General features: G+C 44.0%; 1 protein-coding gene across 1 annotated transcript; it reads right to left on the bottom strand.

Annotated features, from left to right (window-relative positions):
- Positions 1–7,313: 7,313 nt before the first annotated feature.
- On the bottom strand, positions 7,314–10,874 carry LOC103636518 (UDP-glucuronic acid decarboxylase 1-like). Its single transcript, NM_001301477.1, has 7 exons — positions 10,255–10,874; positions 9,371–9,518; positions 9,195–9,274; positions 8,644–8,727; positions 8,484–8,558; positions 7,967–8,059; positions 7,314–7,904 (listed from the first exon to the last, which is right to left on the bottom strand). Exons 1-7 carry the CDS (start codon positions 10,801–10,803, stop codon positions 7,716–7,718), a joined length of 1,218 nt encoding a protein of 405 aa, NP_001288406.1. The 5' UTR covers positions 10,804–10,874; the 3' UTR covers positions 7,314–7,715.
- Positions 10,875–19,436: the final 8,562 nt, after the last annotated feature.

Raw genomic sequence — 19,436 nt, forward strand, 5'->3', positions numbered from 1 at the left:
ATAGTAGTATTGTACGTTGCAAACAGGGCCAGAATAAGGATTGGTGTCGTACACGGTATGGCCAGCCACAGCCCACAGGAAAGGACGTTTGTCTCTGATGCGCGCTCGCTGCTCATACAGTCAGTCATTAGTACTACGGTACTACCGTTGAGCGGGGTACAGAGCCTGCCTGCCCCGGACAAAAAAAAAAAAAAAAATGGCGAACGGAGCTTCGTCTCGTCCGCTCCTGGAACATGGGAACCGCGGCCGGGTGGCGCGGCTTTTTGTTCGCGCCCACTCTGTGTCATCGGCCCTTGATCCTGAGATCTCCCGCGCACGCGCGTGGCGCCTCGCCATTGGTCGGACAAATTGCGTCCGTGCATATAATTGGACGACTCACCCACACACCACACCGGCCGCGCTGTACGACTAGTGCTGTCAATTGGGCCGGGCTAGGTCAGTCCAGTGCATGCTCATCGTGCTTCGTGCCAAACGAGTTCGAGCAAACAAAGCTCAAAAGATTTTTGGGCCGTGTCGTGCCAGCCCGAAGTGTAAAAACAGTGGTTCAGTCCGGCCCTAAACCACGTCGTGCCTTCCTTGACCGTGCCGGCTCAAGCCCGGCCCATATATTTGACCACATAAAATCAAAATATTGCAATCATATAAAGTTCATAGCTTACTAAATTAAAGATATTAAACAATTCTAGAATCGTTTGACCACATAAACTTCAAATATAACAACAATATAAAGTCGATATCTTACTAAATTAAAGAAATTAAACATATTAGGCTTAATTATGACCCAAGCCCGGCCCATCTATGCGGGCCGTGCCAGGGTCCCGACGGGTCGGAAATTGAGGCCCGGCCCAAGCTCGTCTTCGGACCGTGCTAGCCCGACGCAAATTATTTCGTGCCGGACCGTGGTTTAAGCTCATATTTTTAGGTCGTGCTCGTGCTGGCTCGAAAAGACCGGCCCATATTCCCAGCGCTGTGTACGACCGAACAGCCCAGCAGATTCCATTCACACGCCCCCACCACCTTCACCAAAGTGCGTGCGTGCGTACCGCGGTAAGGCAGACCGGCAGAGGGAATTGGCACCTGCTGTGCATGTACGCCACGTAAAAGGGCAGAGGGCACCTCTATTGTGTCCAAAGGGCAAAGGAAAGTATAGCAAAAGAGAAAGAGCATCGGGCGAGATATTTCGAGGCGCCCCCGCTACGGTCGCAGTCCCCGTCCGGTTTAGGTTTCGGTTTCGGTTTCGGTTTCGTCCTCGAGCATCGGGCGCCGCGACGTCCGAACAAAAACCCTCCCGAGACCGTGGCAGTCCAGTCCGACGGCGATGGAGTGGAGAGCGGCAAGGTGCAATGCACCCAGTACGAGGAATCTTGGTGCATGGGGGTCCAACTTCAACGGGCCCAGCCCAGCATGACGAACCTACTGCTGTGCTGCGATGCGCGCGTTGCCGGCGAATTGGTGTCAGCGCGTGCGTCATTTCCGGCCCGTTCTCTCCCCACCCCAATCACGCTCGCGCCGGCCCTCTCAGGGTCGGCTCGTCGTCGTTGTCGTGGCGATCAGTCAGTCTGTCCGATCGGCGCACTGCACCGGAGTAAACGCGTGATGCCGTTGCCCATTGCCACGGCACAGCTTTTCGCATTGTACTACATGCGTTCGACGGTGTCTGGGAAGTGCAAACGGACGTGTCGGTGGCCATCATGCCCGGTACACCGTACACGGTGGGGCGTGAGTGCAACCCCGCGGCGCCGGAAGCCATCTGTACAATGTACTAGATGACGAGGACATATCTTATGCAATCACTCATTTGGTGCAAGCGTGCAATCAAACCATTCAGAGCATCCAATCTAGATCCAACGGTTTCATATGAAAGGGGTTAAAAGTAAAATATGTACTATGTTTCAGGTGGAAGGAGTTAAATGTAAAATAACAGTCATCATTAGATCTAGATTAGATGCACCAAACCGCTTGATTGCACGCTTACACCAATATAAATGATTGCATAAGATATTTTCCCCTAGATGACAGTCACAGCGAGCGCTGCTTCGCCGGCCTCAATGTTTGATAGAACAGAAGGCTCCTCCGCCGCATATGCTTTGCGTTGCCGCAGGAAATTCGGAAAGCGATGGCCAAATGGAACCAGACCGAACGTGCAGGAGCTGTGTTTTGAGGAACAGAAGCGGAAGAAGACGGGGAAAATGTGTGTGTGTTTTTTTGGTCCATAAGAACGTTCCCGGAACAAGCGCAGTCATCCCCTCCCCCCCCTCTAGACTTATAAGGTCCACCGAGTCTGTCTTTCTCTAACCTTTACTTTCTACGTGCGTAACCATTTTTTTATTCTAGTCTCATGATACAAGTCCGACGACAGAGATAATTATATACATTTCTTGTTCTTTGAACCATAAGTTATTTAGATATTAATTCATTCATGTTTTTTTTGAGCTTAGTCTTCATCTTCACACACAGACTGCTGGATCGCTGCTCGTTCATACGCAAGCTGGCGCCGTTCTAGCCAGCTATATACGATAATTTTGAGCGTATGTGTGGATGCATGTTAATAGCATCAAAATTGTTTATTTTACATCCCACCCACGCAGGTTGTGACTCCCACATTCAAACAACCAAACATAGTCTCAAATAAAGTCAATGCATATGCTATCATCTAAGATGAAATGGTGCCGATCACGATCGCAACACACGTCGACGCCTAGGTAACGCATCTTTGCACTAGACTCATGGCGCTGAGCTATTGATTTGGCGTGGTGTAGGCCGCGGTGGTGACTTGTGTTGATGTAGCAGCGAGCTCGGTGTCGTGGATCTTGACGTTGAGCTCAACACCGTATATCTTAGCTTGATCTCGGCGCGGTGTATATATCTTAGCGTCGAGCTCGACGTTGTGACTTCCTCTGATTCACTCTCCTGTACGTTTTCCTCTCTCACGCTCTCTTTCCTGAACGTCCCTATGCCTCCTGATCGGTGGCCCACCTCCCCATCATCCCGATGCCTCTCCGTCACGGAAGATGATCCACCTCCCTGCCACATCGACTCCTGCCATCACCCTTTGCCTCCACGCATCCCGATACAAGGTTCGTCATGATCGATCCACGTCCTACCATAGTGCCCGGAGAACCAGGCTTGCTTAGCTTACCAAGCTAGCTTACTAAGCTAAGCGCGAAGGAATTTTTCTAAGATGGCAGAGCTAGCCAGAAGGTAGCCTAGCTTGCTTCCAGAAGATTCTATAGTGATCCACAGGAATCGGTATCGGGCCTCCCTAGTCGTCGAAAGATTTCATCCCTCGGTCGTTAAGGAGCAAGAGGATGCGCCTAGCGCTAGTTGCTCAATCCGTTGCTTGTTTGGTTCGAGGTTGAGCTCACCCGCCGCCCTACGTTAGTAGTCTTCCTAACTTCTATTCCCTTTTTTTGCTCTACTCTAAGGTAAGGTCCTTCGCGTTCGTTCGCTCGCCCGCTTCCACTCTTTGACAGTCGTTCAATTCCTCTCTTCGCACGCCGACCTCCTCCTCACCGAAGCGTCTCGCCACTCCTCTGTCGTATCCTCGCCACACCAGTCGGCTCCATGTCACCGCCACATCGTCCCCTGTGCCTCGCCACGACGCCACCCAGTCTCTTTTGTGATGTTGGTAATTGATGATGTGATCTATGGACTAATGCTTTTGTGAACAAATGAATGAATAGGATAAACTGTGTGTAAGGGTGGCGCTCTAATGGAAATGCCTGGAAGTATCCTCTTGTGACGTGTGACTCTACCAAGATAAAGGTATAACGATAGGTTTGTCATTCTTACAGGTCACAAGATGATTAGAGGATGAAAGAATGATTGGTTTTATAGACTAGATAGCCGTACTATCAAGAGAGGTCAAAACATCATTGTTTGTAAAATCTAGTGACTATATTGCTCATATAGATAGATTCTTTTGCGTGAGGTCATGTGGTTTGAATTTCTCAAAGTTATCTTTGTTGGAGAACTTTTGAAAAGAGGTTTCTGAATTTTAAACAGCGGACTGTTTCAGGTCTGTATGCCGGCCAATCGGACAAAATTATTGCAGAAACTTGTCTTCTAGAAGTTCCAACGGTGGACAGTCCACGGGCTGAGGCCGACGGTCTGCACATGCATGCAGAGACTAGCAGGCCCCTGTTTTTGAACAACGGACAGTCCAGGTTTGAAGGCCGAACAGTCCATTTATATTTTTATTGTTGCCCAAATTCTTGAACGGCAGACAGTTATGTCGGATAGTCCGCAATTCTTTCTCATTTTTTGGTTTTTGGTCGTTAGAATTCAAATGCGGACAGTCCTGACTTTGAGTGTGAACTGTTTGGATTGCCCCCGTCTGCTCCAAAATGCAGTGTAACAGCTAGTTTTTTTAAAGGGAAAGGCAAAAGAATTGTCATTCCAATATATTAGACGAAAAGAGAAAACACTGTACAAAAACTGGCATCAAAGCTGACGCCAACACCAAAACAACTAGCCAATCAAGACCTAACTAGAACACTGACACCAAAAAAAGAGAAAAAAATCTACCCCCTGACCAGGCCCCCGGACACTACTAGCAGGCCAGACATCTACCCACAAGATCTTTCACCATCTGCACCACTTGCTCTGTCGTTCTCTGTTGACACTTGAAGATTCTGTTGTTTCTCTCCAACCATAAGCTCCACCAGAAATAAATTAGAAGGTTATTGAAACTTTTTCTTGAATGTTTGCTACAGAGCATCCTCAGTCTAAACGAGCATTCGCTAAGCGTTCCCGTCTTTGAAATACCAACAAGGAACCGCAGATCAGCCCAAGACAAAATCATGCTCCACACTTCCTCAGCGAAGGGGCAATCCTTACAAAGATGTGTCACTGTCTCCAAAGACAAAGTACAAAAAGAACAATTATGATTGCAGGGTCATCCCCTTTTTTGCAAATTGTCAGCAGTTATGATTTTGTTGTGCAACAAAGTTCAAGCAAAGAAACGACACTTTGTTCAGTTTTTGCTTTCCAAATAGGATTGATTTTAATTCCAAGCAAAGAATCCTTACAGCTAGTTTTTGAAAAGATGTGTATAAATAGTTGGTGCACAGCGGTGAGCTCCCTCTATTGGCCATTTGCAACCCTTTGTTTTTTAGCATTCTCTCTCACGCATTGCATAGTGTTTGATCTCTTGTGAGTTTGAGTGCTCTCTACACTATATAGATACACTATATAGATTAACCGAAGCTATAAGCAGGCACCAAAAAAAATCCCCCTTATGTGCTCTCGAAGATTAAATAGACCATGGGCCTGTGAATTACTTCATTTCTTATTTGTCATGTTTTAGTTTAAAAATAAACTAGCGTGCAGTAAATATTAGAGAAATCTAGGTGATGTATTTGTCTTGTTGCTCCTGGAGCAGACGAGCCGAGGATTAGGCTTCCAAGTAGAGACCGATAACTTCCTCGAGATCAGCCTGATTTAGAGATAATGGGTTCAGAAATATAAGCTTGCAGGAACAATAATCAGCTAGGAATGAAAGCTCGATAGTAACTGAATAGCTTGTCTGAAAACAGAAAAAGATTTGTCACCATCATTTCTCACTGCTCACTAGCTATGAAGGGAGTGAAGGAGAAATTAGCTTGTGATATCGAACATTAGAGTGAGATCAGTTGTGTGAGTAATGAAAATCATACACATCACATATCAGATCAATGACATATATGCCAACTTCCAAGGACTTGCGTATTCGAACTCATTTTTGAAAACTATCCATGGAATACGTGGCAAATACCAAAGAACAATACAAAAATCTACCTCAAAGATGTCTGCCTAAATAAGCCAGACTTTCTTCATCGACATCAATCTCTTCCACTTGTACTCGGATTGCCAATATCTGTGAAGGACATTGAACAAAGATTAATGCAAATTCTGGACAGAAAAAATCGTATAGAAATTATGCCCAAAATAAATAAGAACCTGTATAGTACACATCACATATCACTAGCTAAGTCTGGCTAGTGAGAGAGTTAATTTAAAGAGTTGGTTAGTTTGATGAGGTAGAGTTAGATGGGTAGTTCGTTAAAGAGCTATTTTGCTGTTGAATATCTAAATTTTAGTTTGATAAGTCGTTTAGACCGTTTGTAGCAGTCTATCCAAAGTTATTCAAAAGTATTGTTTTGCACTGTATGCTGTAATGTTCGCAGAGCGGAATTTAAACTATTATAGAGATAAGTAGGTTGCTGGAGATAGCCTTAGCGTCTTTTGAAGATGCTCTCATCTGATTACGTTATCCGAAACCTTTTGATACACACAGACACATTGTAGAGCAGATCCTGAAAGTTTTTTTTTCTACCAATCCAATATACTCGTAAATCCTAGTGGAGTAGTTTGGGGCGCATAAACCAACTCCCTCTGATCCTACATCTGCCTGCCCTCTTCGCCACCTAAACCAAAAATCCTTTCAGGCACCACTTAAACACGCTCCAACCAGACGCAAAAACACACACGCACGGCCCCGGCCGGGCCCGAAGATGCACGCGCAATCTCGCACTCGCATCCTCAAGCAAGCCTGCGCCGCCGCTCTCGCGCTCCTGCTCGCGGTGACGAGCACGGCAGCCAGCGCCCGTCCGGCACGCCGCGGTTCCTCGCCGTCGCCGCCGTCCCGCAGCTCCGCCCAAACGATCACGCTGTACACCACCGGCACCGGCGTCGCGTCGCCCAAACCCACAGCTCCTTCCACGCGGCGCCCGGTCTTCACGGACGAGGGGCCAATCGGCAGCCGCTGGCTGCGCGCCTTGACGAGGCCGGACGCGCTCCGGCCTGCCGCGGTCACCGTGGTCGACGAGCGGCTCCGCGGCAGCAAGGAGTTCGGGCTGCCTCTGGATGGGAGGCTGCAGGGCGTCCTCGTCACCGGCGTGGCTGACAACGGCAGCCATATGGTGGCCGTGAAGGCCTCGTTCGCCGGCGACGGCGCGGGCGACAGCATCAGCTTCTTCGGCGTCCGCCGCGACGACCAGGAGGAGTCTCACGTCGCGGTCGTCGGAGGGACGGGGCGGTACAGTGGCGCCTCCGGCTTTGCCGTTGTCAGAGCTGCTGGTGGTGTACCAGAAACGGGTGGGAATAATGTCAGCCTGAGCAGAGTGCTGAGTTTCAGTGTGCATCTCAAGTAGAAGGCTGCAGAATTTGCAGAAACACCTACTGTGTTGCAAAGCTTCGATGTTTTTGGAAGTCAACTTCTGATGACAAATGTATCCAGAAAACTGCTCAGATACTGTATACGAGACTGTTATTTTTCACTTGAGAATGGGGAATTTGTGGACTGTCAGTTGAATGTACAGCAAGAGCGAGCTGGCCAACACATTCAGTTACATTTTTTCACATGATGAATGTTCTCGTGTTACAGAAGTTCCTGAAATACATACAGCATTGTATCCTATCTCTCACCACCCACAACTCTGGAATTTCACATATGCACAAAAAAATATTTGACTGCTTCTGTTCTGCCCCACCAAGATATAAAAAAAAAAGATTAACACGAACTTCCCATGAACTTTTCAGTTATTTCACAGAAACAGTACTATCCAGTGGAAATTGTATGGATCCCCACATTCCAAATGGGGCCTGGGTGATTCTACAGTCTCTGTGTACACAGTACACTGTACTGCATGGCTCCAATCGATAAAGAGCTTCTGACTGTATTTGCAGCATAGTTCAGAATCAAACCGGTCACCAGTATCGTAGGATTGCCTCGATTACTCATCCGAGATCCTTTGACGGAAGTCTTTGACCATTAGCGGAAGGCCTTCTCTGAGAGAGACGTTTGGCTCCCAATGTAGCAGTTGCTTAGCCTTGGTGATATCCGGCTTTCTCATATGGGGATCATCAGCTGTGTTGGGTTTGAATTCAATGGTTGCCATTGGGTCAATTGTTTCCTTCACAACCTGGGGAAGGTGCTATTGTCAATTGTGCACTTTAAGTTTTTTTTAACAAATTGTCTACAAACCTGTGCTAGCTCCAACATGGTAAACTCTCCTGGGTTTCCCAAGTTGAAAGGACCAATGTGATCACTCTCCATTAGAGCCATCAATCCAGCAACCTAAGAACATATGGAGCAAGATTACAAAAACAACTTAAATAAGAGGCATGCAAAGGTATGTGAAGCCATGGGTGAGCATTCATCTCACATGTACAAACAAAGCCCAATAAGATTTGTCACAGAACATTCTCTCCAAATTATAATATAAGTGATAACAATATGAATAGCTAATTCCCTGGTGCCTCTAGAAAACTGGCGCTAACAATCTATCACAATGAATCAGGGACTGAATAGTAAAAAAAATATTATGGTAAAAAGAAGTGTAATAAAGTTATGTACATTTCGTATTAATTCTTAAGATATGCAACTGCAGAAGAGACTGTTGCCCAGTGAAATTGCAGTAGGGAACAACAACACAGAAGATCCGCATGTAAGGATCACAGTCCACACACGAAAATGTATAATAAGACTGTTCAGTGCTTACCAGATCAGAAACATATTGGAAACTTCGAGTTTGTTTTCCATCACCATAAACCGTCATTGGTTGTCTTCGTAGTGCCTTCAAGGACAATCATATGGCTGCTTACATGCATAATAGGATCACAACTAAGAAAAATAGAGTCCATAATATGTAGCAAACGAACCTGTGCAACAAAATTGCTGACCACACGGCCATCATCGAGACACATACGAGGACCATATGTATTGAAAATGCGGGCAATACGCACCTGTTAACTATTCAAGTTAGGAAAACATATTCAAGGAGAGATAACAAAATCTAAGGCTAATAAAGAGCTGCATTATTTTGTTTTTTATCCCACCAGAAGATTAATTGAACAAGCCTGTATATACAACATAGTAATGTAAATAATGAATCATAATAGTCATAACTTGTCTCATGAAGCAGTATAATTTATATAACTGTAATTGGAATAAATCCAAGATAGCAGTATCATAATGTTCAAGGCTGCTAGCTTCCCACAATAATTCATCCATAACAAAACTATGTCATTGCATATCTTTTCGGTAATTAATAAGATCAGTTATGATACATTAAGAAGTTTAGGTTGTGTTTCACCGAGTTTCCTCAGTTGCCACTTAAGCAAATGGGAAAAAAAATAAAGACTTCAATAGCCTATATAAAAAAAGTCCAATCACAAGATGCCACATTTGACCACAAAGACTAGTGTATTACCTCAACACCAGCACCACGATGATAGTCCATAGTTGAAGTCTCAGCTGTTCTCTTCCCCTCATCATAACAGCTCCTAACACCTGAAAAGGATAAGAAATTGAATTTCAGAAGTTGAAATGTGACGCATAAAATAGAATTAATAGGCTTAATAGCTAGGAGAGCATATCATTAATTACCAATAGGATTAACGTGTCCCCAGTATGACTCCTTCTGTGGATGCTCAAGTGGATCACCATAAACTTCACTTGTGCTAGTCAACAAAAACCTTGCACCAACTCGCTTTGCCAGACCCAACATATTCAAAGTTCCCATGACATTTGTCTTGTACAAAGTGTTAAGAAGTCCAAATTTTAGACAAAAGAAACTCAAAACATTTAGGGCTTGTTCGGTTATTTTCAATCCATACGGATTGGAGGGGATTGATACGGATTGGAGGGAATTTTGACTTACTAGGGATTGAAACCCCTTCAATCCCCCTCAATCCATATGGATTGGGGTATAACCGAACAAGCCCTTATATGGATATTGAATGGACACAGGCTGCAAAAATTGCAGACAACCTTTCAACTCATATACGTGCATATAACAGAAGTGATATACTGAGAAACAGAAATAACTATTTCAAGAATCTACAGCAAAACATCCTTTACCAATTTACCTCTAACTGTATTCAATTAAACCAGAACAAGCAAATGATCTTTATCTAAACGGATCTTTAGCCATATTCGCTTAACTTTTTTGGCTGCTTTAAGAAAGAAAAAAACAGTTTGAGAACATAGGTGCTGCATTCTGGGTGCTCGCATCTAGGGTGTGACCAGCAGATCGTGCATATAGCCTTGAAAAAAAATATTTTATACTGTAGACTGCACTAAGTACAGTTTAAAATATAAGATAAGTAAGATTGCTGGGATAGCCTACCAAAATATTATCCCAATTTTGCTCAATTTCATATCTGACACTAACCAGCCCGCCACCCACCCAAAAAAAAAATGAAAACAGGTGAACAAGTCGCTTTCAATGTAAGCAAAATCAACCGATGAGATCCAGTCGTGAAGGATATGATCGTCTTGATTGGGTTATACTTGTAATGAACGGGCGACGCGGGGCATGCGAGGTGGTAGATCCGGTCGACCTCGAGGAGGATTGGTTCGACTACATCGTGGCGGAGCAGCTCGAACCGGGGGTTCCGGAGGTGGTGCGCGACGTTCTCCTTCCTGCCGGTGAAGAAGTTGTCGACCACGATCACGCTGTCCCCCTGCTCTAGGAGCCGGTCGACGAGGTGGCTGCCGACGAACCCTGCCCCGCCTGTGACGACGACGCGGCGCGGGGGCGGGCGGAAGCCGGGCGGGACAGCGGAGCGGGCGGCGAAGGAGAAGAGCGGGCGGACGTCGGGGAGGTGGGAGGACGGGGAGAGCGAGAAGTAGGGACGGATGAGGAAGAAGGTGGTGGCGATGAGCGCGCCGAGGAGGACGAAGAGGAGGCGCTGCTCGCGGAGGATATACCCGATCCAGGAGCGCGGGCCAGGGCGCGCCGGCTTGGCTGCCTTGGGAGCCGGTGCGTGCGCCGGCGATGGCGCTTGGGTGGGGGAAGACTTGTGGAGCTGCTTCATGGCGGGAGAGCGCGGCCAGGCGGCGGAGGCGGGTATGGTGACCTGGTATGGTGTGGGACTGTGGGCTAGTGTGGGAGGTACGGGTACCGAGGTGGACAGGGGGTGAAGAAGAAACGAGCGGAACAGTGCAAGGTTGCATTTTTTTCTTTTGTTTCTTCGTTCCTTGCAAATTGGTCCTCCGATGATTTGCTTTTTTCATGGTTAACTATGCAATCGTGTTCGTGTTACAAATACTCCTGCTCCCAGATTTTGCTTTATGAGATATCGGACCTGTTCAAACAAAAAAAATATGCTCACAGTCATCGGGCGAACAGCGAGTCAGCGACAATGCGATGTCATACGTTTTTTAACGAGAGCAACTCTAAAAAAATAGGTATATGATTCTAAAGTTAATATTAGAAAAAATATCTTTTTATAAATTACTTTTCAAATTTAGTAATTATCTATCCTTACAACTTCATTCTCTATTTTTGGATAACCTGCTTCACTCTTCAATACGTAGGTTTAACAAGTCTGTTGAATTAGTCTATATTTTTTCTGTAAAATATATTTTAGAGAGTAGTTAAATCAGTAAATTTTGGTTAGTATTTTTAGATAAGTTCTTAGGCGGACGGCAGCGCGGGCGAGAAGAGGCCGCTGCCGCCCGCGCGCGGGCGAGAGGCCGGCATCGGGCGATGGCGCTCGCGCCCGGCGAGAACGGGCGGTATCGCCTCGCTCTCGCCCGCGCTGGAGCGCCCGCCCGGGCGAGAGGCGGGCGAGAGGGAGGCGGGGCGAGAGCGCGGTCGAGAGCTACGTGGCGCGATCTGATTGGTCCACGTGTCGCGATCTGATTGGTCCACGTGTGCTAGCCGTTGCAACTAGCCGTTTTTGACCGTTTGGAGTCCAAAAAATTCGAAAAAAATTGCAAAAAATCACAAATTTCATCCCCAATCCCTCTATATATACCCCTACCCGGGTGGAGCTCATTCCACACACCATTCTATCTCATTTTTCTCTTCCAAACTTCCCTTTCGTCACACAATGTCGGGTTGGTCCCTAGATTTGAACACCTTTACGGATCTCTTGCAGTCCGATGGGTCACCTACAACCCTTCCGTTAGATGAGTCTTCTTCACTACATCGTCGCTTCGATGTTTCAGCCTCACTCCCCCGTGCACTATTTCCGGCTGCGCGTCCACCACTATACCCTTATCCCTATCATTTGTATCAATATCCATCGTCTTCATATGGTCAACCTCCAACTTCCCAAGCCAGAATTCAAGCCTCATTCCCGGTACGTCCGTATGCCCCTCCCCCACCTGCTGCGGACGGAAGTCAAGCTTCTTTCCAGATACCTCCATACGCCCCTCCTCCATATGCTCCACCTCCGTATGGAGTACCTCCTTATGCTCCATATGCTCCACCTCCGTATGGAGCACCTCATCCATATGCTCCACCTACGTATGGAGCACCTCCTCCAGTTGCACCTTTATCTGTTGGATCTGAAAACCAAGCTGAGGAAAATCCCGTGCCGAAGGAAAAGCGTCCAAAGAGGCTAGAGTGGACGAAGGAAGACGAGGAAAAGCTGGTGAGTGAATCGTTTCTCATTTATTTAATTCTGGAATAGAAAAGCTGACGTGGCTATAGCCTGAGGCTGTAGACTGCTGCAGCCTGTGCACTGGAGCAGCAGGAGCGAGAGGGAGGCTGTTCACTGGACTCAGCCTTAGAGTTGCTCTAACGTTTAATGATACTTCCGTATTGTTGAGTGTTGACAAATATATGCGGATAATCAGTACTCTCCTCGTTCTAGGATCTGAAAACCTGCGGGCTTATATTACAAGCTAAACCGGGGCGAGAGCGACAACTTTACATGATGATTTGCGTGAAAAAGACTGGCATGTCGCTCTCCCGGTAAGGCCAACGCCTTTCCGTCAGACTGAAGCAAATCGTGCAAACCTGCCCGCACCTTTTTCCTTCCACCAGCGACTGCGGATACTGCTGTTGGACGTTGGTAGCGCGCGCGCATCATGCTCTAGGCTGCTGGTTCATTCTGCACCTTTTCCAGAGAACTAGAGAAGTAGGACCCGTGCTCATGGCCTATACTCCCTCCGTTTCTTTTTATTAGTCGCTGGATAGTGCAATTTTGCACTATCCAGCGACTAATAAAAAGAAACGGAGGGAGTACAATATAAGCCTATATTGAACGTAGCTTTACTGCTTCAGCATTTTACGGTGAAATCGATTTTGAAGTTCCCGACTTGATGATGATTCATCTAGTTTTCTAAAAAAAAATACTCTCCCTCCGTTTTTTTAGTTGTCGCTGGATAGTTTAATTTTGCACTATCCAGCGACAACTAAAACGAAACGGAGGGAGTATAATTTAACATGAGTATGTACTTTTGTTCTATGATTTGGAAAAAAATAAAAATATTGAAAGATAACTGTTTAGACTGCAGCAGCTACAATCAATAAAGACAAATCACTTTAAAAATAGTAGATATCGATACAGATTTAAACCAAGTGAACAGTCTGATTAGTCCCAATATCATGAGTATATACATGAGTACCAAGAAAATCACACTTCCCTAGTTTCCTGCTTCTAAAGATTCAAAAAACACAATGAGATACTAGTAAAACCTTAAGCCCCTTTTGGATGTCGATATTGGAGGGTAAGGAGTTGAACTGTATTCAATACCAAATCAGTCATAGTATTGAAATGAGATTTAATTCCAATTCTATTGTGTGGATGTCAGTGAGTTGGAGTTTGTAATTGTGTGGTTTAATTCCACGCAATAACGATGGGTAATGCTCTGTATTAGAAACCTGAGTTTATAGTTATAGTCCAAATCCAGAGAATTGGGTCTCTGATTTTAAATGTCAATTCTATGCGCAACTAAACAAAAAAATTGAAAATCTAATTCCAATTCCCAATCATGTGCTCCAATATCTATATCTAGATGAGGGTATTATGGTTTTAGATGGGAGGCTGATGAAATGCGCAACATATATATATAAACAGACAAAATTGTTAATCTTGTCTGTGAAGACTTTATTCAAAACATATTCCATGGAAGACATTTAGCTATACAAAGCCTAAATTTTTAGGGGCTGTTTAGATCCTTTTGCTTTATAGGAGTTAGAATCTACTTAATGGACTAAATTATTTGATTTGGAATTTGATATCGCACCACTTTTCACGTACACGTTTATCTCAGATTCAAAGGATATAGGATAAAAACAGTTCCAATATACTATAGGGTCTATTTAGTTGGGTTGTGGAAAGTTGTTGTGCTCTGAACTGTTAAAAAACTAAAAAACATTTGGTTGAAACCACTAAAAGCCGACAAAAAAATCTTCCATATATATTTTCACGGTTTTATCCAAAACCCGTTATAAGCAGGTCCAAAGATAATTTTAGTTTTGTTTTTTAGAAAAAAAACTATTTTCTAAATCCAGTTATTTGGTTTGGCTTTTAGAGCCAAAATCAAAGTAAAAAAAACCAAACCAAATATACCCTATATTTCTATTTTGAAACTCAGTCATAGCACATAAAAAACAACATATAAATTTTCTTATGATATTTCAAGCAGATACCTAATCTCATATTCTATGATAAATTTCATTCTATAAACAGTATCATCTTCTCCTTACCAAACACAACCTTATTGTTGAGAAACCCTAATGAAGGGTTATGTGGGCAAATACCGAATATGCCCCTGAGGGCGATCACGTCTCTATATATAGAACCTGTACCCCTCATATGGAATAGAGATCAGAAAGAGGCCAGAGGCCCAACCCTATATCCAGTGTCTCGTGTGTTTCCTCTGTCGTGTTTATGGGAAGGGAGACGGGTCTTCTACAGCTTCTCGCGCCTCTACTGCTGACGGGAGGGAAGGGAGCGGATCTGGTGATCCGTGGTGACATAGTTCTAAACACGTTATCAGCACGCTCTACCTCGACGTTGCTGCGAGATTGGATCTGCATCAACTCTCCGTCAATCCGGCAGGTCTCCGGCCTAGCCGAACTGTCCTACGCGACAGTCTTCGATTCCTCTCCTACGCAATACAATAGTATGTCTTTCTGTATAGATTGAATACACAGTTCGCGGTGATAAAAATGGTGGCGACTCTGCTGGTCACGATGGGGAGATAAGCTCCTGGCCGCCGGAAGCGAATCAGAGGCTGAATCTGCATGAGTTTCCATTCCAACCAATCGGCGAGGAACCACCACGCATGGAACCTGTACGACGCGGCCACAATCTGTACGACGCAACCACCAATCTGTTTTTCCAGGAGAAAAAATAGTAACGGTTCGCGTACCCATGCAACATGCGTAACGTGGAGCGCGGTCTCCGGCCAGGAATGGGCCTTGCATGATCGCGTGATGTGGTCGCCCGCTCCATGTGCTCCCCGGTCAATTCGGCTGGCAGTTGAGCGCTGTGCTCCCGGTTAAATTGGCTCGCAGTTGAACGCTATGCATGTGCGGCACTCGTACTTGGAAGCAAGGTATTAAAAAAAAAGAACTGCAATACTTGGTTAAAGGGGTTGTGTGCATGCAAACTTTTTGCATGCCATCATGTAAAGTGCCGTGTTGCTTTGTTGTGCCCCATGCTCACTTTTAACCGTAAAAAAGGAGTCAGTCAAAGCTATAGTGCTCAGATGAAACAAATCAAGTTGTTTAATGGACTTAATTTTTTTTCATAAATTCACGTTGAATTAATTAACTTTTGTATAATTTAATTGGTATGCAAGCTCCATGTTATTTATTCTATTTATTTCTTGTTACAAATAACAAGTAGAATAAATAATGACACGTTGATATGCATGAAAACCAAAATAGATTATGCTGTGTATTTATGTGAAAATGACTCCATGCACCTGATCTGCTTATGCTTATGCATTAATTATAGTACTATTTTTCTGCTTTATTTTCCATAGTAGATAATTAGCAGAAAATAATTAAAATGCATATGAGGGTTATGCTGTGTATTTTTGTATCGCTCTAAATATTTATGATGAGTTGAGATTTTAGACTCACATCGAGCGATTAAATTGTATAGTGGGTACTCGGACGCACCAATGTGATTGCGTTATTAATCGGTTGAGTTTTGGCATTGGCTAAGCATTGGTTGCGCCCTGGCAACACGACACAGTATTTGTGTCGTACGAACTTGGCCGTGTCATGTGATTGCTATGTCACGCTCTTGCTTAATCGGACCACTCCCGTTGAGTCGGACCGCCATAGCCGAGTCACACATTTTTCGCAGGCCCTGTAGGCACTATCCATGTGTCGCAATCATTGAGCCACAATTGCTCCTGTTGCGCATGTTTTGTGGGTTTATCGTGTACACCGATTACCGAGCCACAACTACGCCTGTTGCGCTTGTTATGGAGGCTTGTTGCGTGTTGTAGCCCAGATGGCCACACACGCATTGACGCCAGATACAATAGAGCTTGTACTCGCGTGGATTGTGGTGGGTCGTTCAAGCCCTAAAGTCACATTATGCGCAACCTTCGTAAACAATTTTGTTTAGCTTTATATTTTGTTTGATTGTGTTGTGTGGCATCGTATATTTATATATATCGCCAAGTGGCCATAACAACTATATTAAATCTGGGAAATTAAATCGAAATACAATGAAACACAGATAAGTTAAATCTCTGCTCTCTCCTCGTGCATAAAGTTTTACCCGATGTAACTTGAAGAAATTCAATATTAATGCATGAAAGCCTTTTTTTGGCATAGAAGATATCACAAATTGGGATTTTATTAGTAAGCAATAAGACCTTGTCAGATGAATAAATGCTAGAGTCTCAGTCATACATTGCTCAATCAGATGTTGGCACATTGCTATTTGTCGCTGAACGGCATGAAGCAAACTTTGAGATAAATGGCTAGTACCTTAGCAACACGAAGTTGCGAGTACATCGAAAGGTAATTCTGAGAATTTTTTTCACAACGTTGGTGTGAAAAAACATTGTGTGTTCTCGTCGAACCACTTTACTCGGCCTATCTAGGACCTCTATGCTTGTGTTGCATACATCTCTCAGAATTTAAATACTTATAGCCGCTGAATTGACTTGGGATAGTCCTTTGACTGGTATGGTATATACTATAAACCAAATGGTAAAGGTCGATTCTAAATAGACATATATCTGGGGTTTATATAGCAGAACTACATTGTATTCCACCCCTTGGCATGCTTACCATAATCTATATCTGATCTACCAGAAGTAAGAAGAGTACAAAAATAGCCATAGAATCCCACATCACCACAGAGCTTGAAGCTACATTAGGCATTAATTTGTCCTTGGTTCTTGGCGTTGGAAGAGCCACAATTCTCGACCGCAATACTGTCAGTGATGATAATTTGTGATAGAAATATGAAGATCTAGTAGAGACCTGTTGTATTCTCTCTACCCCTGATGATTTCTTCGTATGAGAGCAATACTATCTGTTGTTGAAGATGGATCCTAGGCGGATACCAGTCTTGTTTCATTCTTGCCAAGCAGTTATCATCATTTGCTTCATCAAAAGCTAGTTATATGGTGATTTTACCACATAAAAATGAATTCTTGGCCTTGTCTGTTCTATTCCAAAGCTTCTCTTTTTGCTGAACAATGAAGAGATCGAAATAATCCTTTATAGAACAAGTTGGTATATAATATGGGGAGAAATGTTTGCCCTGCTGGCAACACCACAAATTATTATCTATTGTTATAAGTTCTCTCTCAAAAGTATAATACCTAAAAATGTTGCATTAATCGATACCCAATTTCAGAGCGGTATGAGTAATTGGGTAAACCATGGGCAGTGATAAAAACGAGCTGTACTATACATCTCTGCATATAAAAATCTTTGCTTGGCAGCATTGGCCTGATGTCGTGCACTTTACTACCAATATAAACACATATTTTCCTATGTGCCTCAAAGCACAATGCAACCAGTGAATATCTTTGTGAGCGTTAGACCCTGATGGTCAATTTACTTGTTGATCTGAAGTCAACTAATGGCTCCAAACGACGAATGGTATTCATGAGCCCCTGAAGAAGCCTTATGGATAAAATAGTGTTGTGCATGTTAGTCTAAATCTTAATGATTGACTGTGCATTTGGTAATAATAACAATAAGTTTGCAGAATTGTAACCACGAAGCAACTTGTTGTTGCGTGTCTCACTGGATGTTGAGACTAACCCTTCATGTTGAAGAAAAAAATATGTAGTATTCATGCCACTACATTAATCTAAGTCCATAGCTCACTGCATAAAACCCTGATCTGTAATGTGTGTAAGATTTCCCAAATAAATCACCACAATAGCATACATTGGCCACAACTGGATGATTGTGGTTGGGGATTTTATCTGTATGCTTTTAGAACATCTCGGCATTAGGGGGAGGAATGCCCATATAATGTAATGCCTCAATATTCTATTAAACGCACAAAAGCCAAACTGAACCTGTCGTTCGGTGTGTACTCCTGTGTATATGGAGTTTGCCAGAAATCGTTGAGGATTAACCATATTGGTTTGAATGCTTCTACCTAATGTAGATGTGGATATACCCGGGATTAATATCATATCCACATTTGACTTATTGGCATTTGATCTATTCTGCGGGGACGCCTGCGGATATGATCCATCGGCCTTAGTCAAAGCATATGTTCTGATTGCAGATTCACGTGGTCTGTGATAACTCTCCTCCGATTAATTCACCCTGATGGTGATTTGCCTCACGAAGAGGTTCATCTTGATGATGAAATTCCTAGCAATGCGCGCAATATCATTGTGCTGGGAATACGGAACAATGAATCTTTCGTTTTGGGAAATAACGGAGATCATTATTAAATGTGGGAGACAAATGTGTCGACACCTATCTTGCCTCTATAGATTGCAAAGGGATCCAAAACAAAGTCCTAGGCATGAGTGCTTTAAGCTCTCTTATCGGGTCATTGATAAATGCAATCGAGGCTGAACCAATAATCGCAAAATGAAAGTCACGAGCTTGAAGTTCGGATATTTATGGGCACTATTGAAATTATGTGTGGTGAATGCGATGGTTCAAGTGGTCTTGTGAGAGACCCCTCCCACATATGTGTTGAATAAACACAGTTCCACTATGTAATATATCTAGCAAATGGCATGAATTATAATATGCAGTTAATAGGATTCTGAAGATCCGTCATGAGATCCTAGGAGGACTCATATCTTTGAATTATAAATATGCAACATATAAATCTCATACCGGATAATACATTCCTGATGAATGACCACTCTCCAGTGTAGAGAGAATATCTCATAGTTGAGATTATAGTTCCCAGCTGGAACCTTCCAGAAGAAATAAAGTCTGTGTTAAACACCAAAGTTTGATAATCCCTATAAAAGGATAAAGACCCATACAGACCCGAAAAGGAATAAGATGAGATACCAAAGGACTTGAAGTTCACCGAATAAGCACATGTGCATTCCATGAGTTTTTACTCATGGTAATTTCCACTAGATGTGGAATTACGGTATCCTCTAAAGCCCTGATGGCAGAAACCTATAAGGTTTAGGTGTTACTGGCAAAATATCCCCATTGTGCTAGAATGACAGACTATAACGATGTATTTGATCGATGAAAAATCCCTGATGGATTACGATCTTTGATGGACTTTTG

The sequence above is a fragment of the Zea mays genome, chromosome 8, assembly GCF_902167145.1.
Source record: "Zea mays cultivar B73 chromosome 8, Zm-B73-REFERENCE-NAM-5.0, whole genome shotgun sequence".
Classification (NCBI taxonomy): domain Eukaryota; kingdom Viridiplantae; phylum Streptophyta; class Magnoliopsida; order Poales; family Poaceae; genus Zea; species Zea mays.